Source organism: Salvelinus namaycush, chromosome 16 (assembly GCF_016432855.1).
Source record: "Salvelinus namaycush isolate Seneca chromosome 16, SaNama_1.0, whole genome shotgun sequence".
Taxonomy (NCBI): domain Eukaryota; kingdom Metazoa; phylum Chordata; class Actinopteri; order Salmoniformes; family Salmonidae; genus Salvelinus; species Salvelinus namaycush.
The window spans coordinates 14,109,410-14,118,820 of record NC_052322.1 but is presented as its reverse complement, the minus strand read 5'-3'; the positions used below and the strand labels follow the sequence as shown (position 1 = coordinate 14,118,820).

The 9,411-nt window shown below is 39.8% G+C and overlaps 1 protein-coding gene across 1 annotated transcript; it reads left to right on the top strand.

The window, feature by feature from the left end:
- The first annotated feature begins 2,586 nt into the window (after positions 1-2,586).
- rps26 (ribosomal protein S26) lies at positions 2,587-4,433 on the top strand. Its single transcript, XM_039010512.1, has 4 exons — positions 2,587-2,661; positions 3,330-3,507; positions 3,818-3,948; positions 4,332-4,433. Exons 1-4 carry the CDS (start codon positions 2,659-2,661, stop codon positions 4,368-4,370), a joined length of 351 nt encoding a protein of 116 aa, XP_038866440.1. The 5' UTR covers positions 2,587-2,658; the 3' UTR covers positions 4,371-4,433.
- The last annotated feature ends 4,978 nt before the right edge of the window (positions 4,434-9,411 follow it).

Below are 9,411 nucleotides of genomic sequence, written 5' to 3'. Positions count from 1 at the left end.
AAGAGTAGTACACTACATAGGGAATATGGTGCCATTTGGGATGCAAGCCAAGGTTTGCACCCTCCAAATGTGTCCTCTCTCTTTCACCAACTTTATCAGGGCCAGGACTCAAGTTACTTTAATATCAGGTGATATAACCTACTGAGGCCTAATACTGTGACATGTCCACATTGCAACGGCCTAGCCCTAACCAGTCCTTATGTAGGCTATCCTAAGCATTTATGAGAGACTATAATTTAAATGTTTTGAATATAAAACTGTTATGAATGACTAACAATTGCTGTAAAAACAAATGCTGTCGGTGTAGTGGCGATTCCCGCCACTTTCACAGTTCATGATGCATCCAAGTAGAATTTGCTTTCAGTAGATTTAGTAAGATGATGTTTCCATTTGTTATAGGATATAAAGTTCAAATACATTTTGTTAAGCGCCTACCGTATAAATGGTCAGTAGTGGTGTAATCCATGCTGTTCTAGTGAGACAGAGTTTTCAAACCGACCGCGGTCACCTCTCACCTGTTCAAACCTCTGGTTCAAACACTTCCTCATCACTTGTGTACCTAGGTCATATGATCAGTGACCTATCACCCCGCGTAAGCTCCTAGAAGTGTATTTCTTTGGCCTAGTGCAAAACAAGTTAAAACTTATCTCGAGAGACAACATGCACACATACAGTACATTAGCACATAAGCAGGCCAGAATGGTTCCATGGTGTGCGTCAACACCGATTGCTGAAACAAGACTTTCTCACTGTCCCACAGCATTTCCCAAACTTGGTCCTTGGGACCCCAAAGTGTGTGCGTTTTGGTTTTTGCCTTAAGTTGATTCAAATTATCAAAGCTTCTTCTTTGATGAGGTTTAACGGCGGTTGGCATCCAATAAATGTTGCATTACCGCCACCTACTACACTTTGCTTCATTTTTTTTCTTTCTAAAAAAAACAACAACAACAACAAAAATTACGACAAACACCTTACCATCTAACACTACACTCACCAAACATTACAACAAACACCTTACCATCTAACACTACACTCACCAAACATTACAACAAACACCTTACCATCTAACACTACACTCACCAAACATTACGACAAACACCTTACCATCTAACACTACACTCACCAAACATTATAACAAACACCTTACCATCTAACACTACACTCACCAAACATTACAACAAACACCTTACCATCTAACACTACACTCACCAAACATTACAACAAACACCTTACCATCTAACACTACACTCACCAAACATTACAACAAACACCTTACCATCTAACACTACACTCACCAAACATTACAACAAACACCTTACCATCTAACACTACACTCACCAAACATTATAACAAACACCTTACCATCTAACACTACACTCACCAAACATTACGACAAACACCTTACCATCTAACACTACACTCACCAAACATTACAACAAACACCTTACCATCTAACACTACACTCACCAAACATTATAACAAACACCTTACCATCTAACACTACACTCACCAAACATTACGACAAACACCTTACCATCTAACACTACACTCACCAAACATTACAACAAACACCTTACCATCTAACACTACACTCACCAAACATTATAACAAACACCTTACCATCTAACACTACACTCACCAAACATTACGACAAACACCTTACCATCTAACACTACACTCACCAAACATTACAACAAACACCTTACCATCTAACACTACACTCACCAAACATTACAACAAACACCTTACCATCTAACACTACACTCACCAAACATTACGACAAACACCTTACCATCTAACACTACACTCACCAAACATTACAACAAACACCTTACCATCTAACACTACACTCACCAAACATTATAACAAACACCTTACCATCTAACACTACACTCACCAAAAATTATAACAAACACCTTACCATCTAACACTACACTCACCAAAAATTATAATAAGTACCATATATTTAGTACTACTTCAGGCCAACAGCCTGAAAGGATGGGACATCACCGCTTAACACACCCTGTAACTCTTATGATGTCAGGTCTTGCACACCCAAATACCTCTCTGTAGCTGCAACCACAACCTCTATTTTCTGTGACTTACATTCCATCCCTGCAGTACAGTTGATAACCATTACTATAAATGCCAAAAATCCAATTTTACTGAAACATATATCACTTGTTGGTTTATCCCTCTGTACTGGTACAGATCTACTACTACTCTCACCACTCCTCTCAGGATCCCTCCCCCTTGACCCATCTTCCTCTGCTTTCTTCACTGCCTCAGCATATGACAACTTCTGCACTACTCTAACACTGGAAACCTCAATCTACCCAGCCCCATAGGCACCCTTACAATTAACACATACCACTACTTTCAAAGCTTGATAATTAGTTGATTATTTGAACCAGCTGTGTAGTGCAGGGCAAAAACCAAAACGTGCAACCCTTGGGGTCCCGAGGACCGAGTTTGGGAAACCCTGCCTCCCCCTCTGCTGTACCAGCTCATACACCAGTCAATGCCGACATCTAGCGAACGTCCACACAAAACGCACATGGGATCTGTACATGCGCACTGCTCTCCCGTCGGACGGAAAAGACGCATGAATTTTCCTCCCACTTCCGTCTCTTTCTCTTTCCAGCCTTCCATGCCACGATGGTAAGAGCTCGTCTGATTCTTCTACAGGCCCAGCATGTTGAATTGAAAAATACACGCCAAAATACACCACCGAATTTGTCATTTATTTGTAGAAATTAATAATATGTAGTCCATTCTTCATATTTTGGGTACAAAAGGTGTTTATATGTGGTATATTAGTTCTAAATATGGTTCGCTAACTAGCCACAACAAGCACGCGCTAACTTATGTGTGCTTGATAGCCTGCTATGATGGGTCGTTTGTTCAAAATCATGGATCTAAACTGTGTTATAATAGTTAGGTGCATAATACGTTTTAACATGTCCTCAAAGCCGTTAGAATAACTCGATAACGTTATTAGCATTAAGAGGATAGGAAACTAACTAGCCGTTTACCTTAACTAAGCCTACGAAGTACCCGTTTTTGAGGAGCAAATAGGCTTCGGAGTGCGTTCGTTGTCAGAATTATGTGGCGCAGATGAATAGGGAAACCAGTATCTATGTATGCGGGTGTTGATGTTAAACACATTTCCCCAAGTATTGTAAGTTAGATCAGATCTGTGGGGAATGTACGTGACATGATCTGTTCATGAACGTTCTGTGGGTAAAGTCTAGTCATGTTGCAGGCTCACACATTGGGTTCCGTAGCTACCAGGAAAATAACTGGACATCTCATCCACCTCTCCCCAGACTAAGAAGAGAAGGAATAACGGCCGTGCCAAGAAGGGTCGTGGACATGTCCAGCCCATCCGCTGCACTAACTGTGCCCGGTGTGTGCCTAAGGACAAGGCCATCAAGAAGTTTGTCATCAGGAACATTGTCGAGGCTGCTGCGGTGAGGGACATCACAGAGGCCAGCGTGTTTGACTGTGAGTAGCTGCTGAATGATGTCAAACATGCAAATATCTACTTTTTTTCTGTTGGCAAATGTACGTGCATGTATCTGGTGCATTGGGAGGATTATGCTGGGGGAAATGTGAAAGTATAGGGCAAGTGCTTTTGTATGTTTTTCCCCTGTACACATGTGGCTGTATTGAATGACTGACCTAGACTACAGTGGCTTACAGTTAAATAAATAACAATTATAATAATTGAAATGAGTACTGTAGTATCAATATTCTGGCCCAGCTCTGAGGTGCCATTGATCTGACCTTGCCCTTATTGTTGTCTCCCCTGTAGCATATGTGCTGCCCAAGCTGTATGTGAAGCTGCACTACTGTGTGAGCTGTGCCATCCACAGTAAGGTGGTGAGGAATCGCTCCACCGAGGCCAGGAAGGACCGCACACCACCACCTCGCTTCAGGCCCAGTGTAAGTTATAGACCCTTAACTAGGAGCTAAAAAGAGTAAACGGCCTCAGCAGTGCACCTCCCTTAATTAAACTACTGGAAGTACTGCGTTGGATGTGATGGCAGAGATTATGGAAGGACGTGTTTGGTGGGCGTTTACATTCGAAAGCCATGTAGCCTAAGAATGTCAAGTTAAATTGACCTCAGCTAGTTAGTCAATTGACAAACTAAACTAATTGATTTATAAACCTGAAAGCATGATCTGAATCTTTTCCAATTCACCTAGTCTGGATCCTAAAGCTTTTTTTGGGACAGGAGGTTGAGATGGTAGACGAAGTGAAAGTATATTATGAAAGCATGTTATGAATATTTGACTAAATGTTGTTTATATTTTCTCCCTTCTAGGGTGGTGCCCCAAGACCACCTCCAAAGCCCATGGGTTAATGTGGTGGACTATCCTAAGGGTTACTGTCAGTTTTATGTGAAAATAAAAGTGATTTAACTGTACATCAGAAGTGTTACATTTGTATACCACCTTGGGAGCAGAATATCTGAAATACTGTATATTGAATATGCCAATTTAATGGAGTCAGAACATTAACATGTATTTTTATTGGACACAAATAAGTTGAACAGAGCTGGGTTGCATAACATATTTTGATATCAAAAGTAACACTTATTTTAAAGAATGAGGCAGTTTAGTGACTTTGTCATATTGAGGTAAAGTTTTATTTGTTGTCACAAAATTAAAACATTGCAATTCAGTGAAAGGCTAATGACCGGAATAAGGGCAATTCCACATTAAGTGACACCGACTCAGATTTTTCACTGTCAAACAAAAGCCATACATTTGCCTCTGGTAATTCTGTTACCAATCTTTGCATCTTCACTGTTCAAGTAAAGGTGTTTTCTTGTCAAATGTTCTATGGAAATTCAAAGTAGTCCTTGTGCATAGAGTTGTATGGTTAAACTGCACTCATTGGATTTTGTTTGAGATGCTCAGGTTGTTCATTTTCAAATGTGTTACAAGAGGTGCTTGAAGATGGCAGCCCCCATGCACTTAATACAAACTCGTTTTGCTAAATCGGCTGTATTGTATATTGCTCTCCGTTACTCTTTTTTTGTATGATCATTAGCGTATACATGATCCCAATTTTAGCTTACGCAGCTATGAACCATATCGCGCACGGTAGTTTAAAAACATTGGCTAATTTTAACGAAGATTAACTAAACCAAGAGATCACAGCCCGTGAGTCATAGTCATAGTGGGCAGAACAAGCAGAAAAGTGGGCAGGTCCAAGCACTAGCTAGCGCGATCCTATTGGAACGTTCTAGCACACGTTTGCATATTCCCGTCACGGAACGCCTTGTCTGAAGTACGCATGTGTAATACCTGAATTCGCCTTTGCACTTCTAATCAACGCGATTTTTTTAAAAGGTAAGGACTACAAAGTTTAGTCCACTCTGTTCGTAACATATTTTAGTTTTGGGAAGAGAACTATTGAGATCCACATTTTTAATCGATATAATTAGCAGAATCTCGGCCAAAATGCATCTTCCACTACCGGTCACTGGGTCAAGCGGATGCTTCACATTTAGGCATCCAGTGAAATATCTGTCTCGTTATATCTAACAATGTCAAATTCTGCAATATTTATGCACGTTGGTCATTGCTCTCAGGGTTGCCATGCTCGCTATTTTCTAGCTAAATTCGGTTAACAATTTCGCTGGTGAAAATGTATTGGTCGCGGGTTTTTTAACTACTTCTAAATTGCACCGCGGCCGCCATTGAATTGCCATGGCATTTCTCTTAAAAAATGTAATTCACTGTGACCTGCTGTTGATTTGTACGACAGTGAGGCAGGCTGTTCGCTCGGAGATAGTTTAAACTGCATTCTAATGTTGACTTTGCTCAAATAAAACTGTATCAAGCGAAGTGTTTTATGCATGCTCAGTTCTTAGGTCTCGGGGGCTGCCCGAGTGGAAATGTGAAATGGAAGTTATGGAACTACCTCCCGTGGTTCATTTTACGGGGGAAGTCTTCAATGAAACTGACATTAAATATGGAGAATGATACATTTGCCTCTATTTTGACCATCAAGTAGCCTGTTAATGTATATTCCATTTCAGACTATTTGATACAATAACATGTTAAATGACGATATCACTGAAGTCATTGCAAATCAATTTGTGCCACTTTTGTAGCCTACCTGGAGCTGGCAAACCAATTTCATACATAGCCTATAACTTCAGTTTATTGTTGTTGTAGCCTTGTGTTATTATGCAATTATTAATGGGCATGTTTAATAACAAGTAATCAAAGCTCTATCGTAATTGCCGAGCAGTTGTTAGAACATTAGATTGACGGTAACAGTAATCAGATTAGGCTACAGGTAAAACAATTAAAAAATGTAATTAAATGCTTGTCAACAAAACGGGCAGTTGTTAACAAGCATATTCATTTCATATACAGTACCAGTCAGAAGTTTGGACACACCTACTCAGGAGTTTATTTTTACTATTTTCTACATTGTAGAATAATAGTGAAGACATAAAAACTATTAAATAATATGGAATCATGTAGTAACCAAAAAAAGTGTTAAACAAATCAAAATATATTTTTGATTCTTCAAAGTAACCACCCTTTGTCTTGATGACAGCTTTGCACACTTGGCAGTCTCTCAACCAGCTTCATGAGGAATGCTTTCCAACAGTCTTGAAGGAGTTCCCACATATGCTGAGCACTTGTTGGCTTCTTTTCCTTCACTCTGCAGTCCAACTCATCCCAAACCATCTCAATTGGGTTGAAGTTGGGTGATTGGGGAGGCCAGGTCATGTGATGCAGCACTCCATCACTCTCCTTCTTGGTCAAATAACCCTTACACAGCCTGTAGGTGTTGTCCTGTTGGAAAACAAATGATAGTCCCACTAAGCACAGACCAGATGGGATGGTGTATTGCTGCAGAATGCTGTGGTAGCCATGTTGGTTAAGTGTGCCTTGAATTCTAAATAAATCAGTGTCACCAGAAAAGCACCATCACACCTCCTCCATGCTTTACGGTGAGAACCACACATGCGGAGATCATTCGTTCACCTACTCCACATCTCACAAAAACACAGCCAAATTTGGACTCATCAGACCAAAGGACAGATTTCCACCAGTCTAATGTCCATTGCTCGTGTTTCTTGGCCCAAGCAAGTCTCTTCTTATTATTGGTGTCCTTTAGTAGTGGTTTCTTTGCAGCAATTCGACCATGAAGGCCTGATTCACGCAGTCTCTGAACAGTTGATGTTGAGATGTGTCTGTTACTTGAACTCTGTGAAGCATTTATTTGGGCTGCAATTTCTTGGGCTGGTAACTCTAATGAACTTATCCTCTACAGCAGAGGTAACTCTGGGTCTTCCTTTCCTGTGGCGGTCCTCATGAATGAGAGCCAGTTTCATCATAGTGCTTGATGGTTTTTGCGACTGAACTTGAAGAAAGTTTAAAAGTTCTTTAAATGTTTTGCATTGACTGACCTTCATGTCTTAAAGTATTTTACCTTTATTTAACTAGGCAAGTCAGTTAAGAACAAATTCTTATTTACAATGATGGCCTACCCCGGCCAAACCCTAACCCAGACGACGCTGGACCAATTGTGGACCGACCTATGGGACTCCCAATTATGGCCGGTTGTGATACAGCCTGGAATTGAACCAGGGTCTGTAGTGACACCTCAAGCACTGAGATGCAGTGCCTTAGAACGCTGCTACACTTGGGAGCCCAATGATGGACTGTCGTTTTTCTATGCTTATTTGAGCTGTTCTTGCCATAGCATGGACTTAGTCTTTTACCAAATAGGGTTATCTTCTGTATACCCCCCCTACCTTGTCACAACACAATGGATTGACTCAAACGTATTAAGAAGGAAAGAAATTCCACAAATGACCTTTTAACAAGGCACACCTGTTCATTAAAATTAATTCCAGGTGACTACCTCATGAAGCTGGTTGAGAGAATGCCAATAGTGTGCAAAGCTGTCATCAAGGCAAAGGGTGGCTACTTTAAAGAATCTCAAATATAAAATATATTTGATTTGTTTAACACTTTTTTGGTTACTACATGATTCCATATGTTATTTCATAGTTTTGATGTCTTCACTATTATTCTACAATGTAGAAAATAGTAAAAAAAACAACAACAAAAAAACCCTGGAATGAGTAGGTGTGTCTAAACTTGGTACTGTACATAATATATATATATATATAACTCAGTGATTGAAATGATGACCCCATCCTCAGTAGCCTATTCCAGCAGGCTATTTGGGAAACACAAGCACTTCTTACCTCGAAATCTATTCATTTCGAACGAATTAGTCTGTTCATTTGAACTAAGCAAACTGCTAAATCATTCAGTTTACATCTTGCCTACATCTTGTCTAGGCTACCGTAGACTATCTGAAAGAGATGTAGGACTATCAGGAGCTGTAGGCTACCAAGTTTACTCTAAAACCAGGGCTAAATTGAATTACAATCATGAACTCAAATTCTAATCTGTAGCCTATGCCTATTGAAATGACAAGTTGATCTCACAAATGGGCCATTTATAACTGTTTGTATTCTTAACATCTGGCACATAATAACAGCACAATTGCCAGAAAATAGCCTAACATTTGATTTTTTATGTTCATCCAAGTTATTTTTGCTCAAAAATGTTGAGATCTTTTGTCTAACTGTCATCACTCAAACACTCCTATAGTTATATACATGCGCAAAGGGGATATATTTACAATTATAAGCCTGGTTCGAGCACTAAATGCTGATTGGCTGAAAGTCGTGGTATATCAGACCATATACCATTTCTTTGACCCCAAAATATTTTTGACTCTTCTAACTGGTTACCAGTTTATAATAACAATAAGGAACCCGGGGGGGGGGGTTGTGGTATATGGCCAATATACCACGGCTAACAGCTGTGGTACATTGTCAAAAATACTGGATGTTGTTGACAAGCATATTCAGTTCATATACATATTATTCATATTTCATTCAGGGATTGAAATTACAGTCCCATCTTCAGTAGCCTTTTCCAGCAGGCTATTGGGAAACATAAGCACTTCTTACCTCGGAATCGCCAAACTATTCATGTTACTATTCAGTTTACATCGTGCCTTCATTTTGCCTAGGCTACTGTCAGTGGTGTAAAGTACTTAAGTAAAAATACTTTAAAGTACTACTTAAGTCATTTTTTTGAGTATCTGTACTTTACTATTTACATTTTTGATTACTTTTACATTTACTTCACTACATTCCTGAAGTAAATAATGTACTTTATACCTTTCCCTGACACCCAAAAGTACTCGTTACATGGAAAATGGTCTAATTCACGCACTTAAAGAGAAAATCCCTGGTCATCCCTACTGCATCTGATCTGGCGGACTGACTAAACACAAATGCTTTGTTTGTAAATTATGTCTGAGTGTTGGAATGTGCCCCTGGCTATCCG

Bases quoted from the DNA above. Each gene is read 5' to 3' on its own strand.
- rps26 (XM_039010512.1), top strand. The intron at 3,508-3,817 runs GTGAGTAGCTGC...TCTCCCCTGTAG, and splicing joins AGAGGCCAGCGTGTTTGACT to CATATGTGCTGCCCAAGCTG. The intron at 3,949-4,331 runs GTAAGTTATAGA...TCTCCCTTCTAG, and splicing joins CACCTCGCTTCAGGCCCAGT to GGTGGTGCCCCAAGACCACC.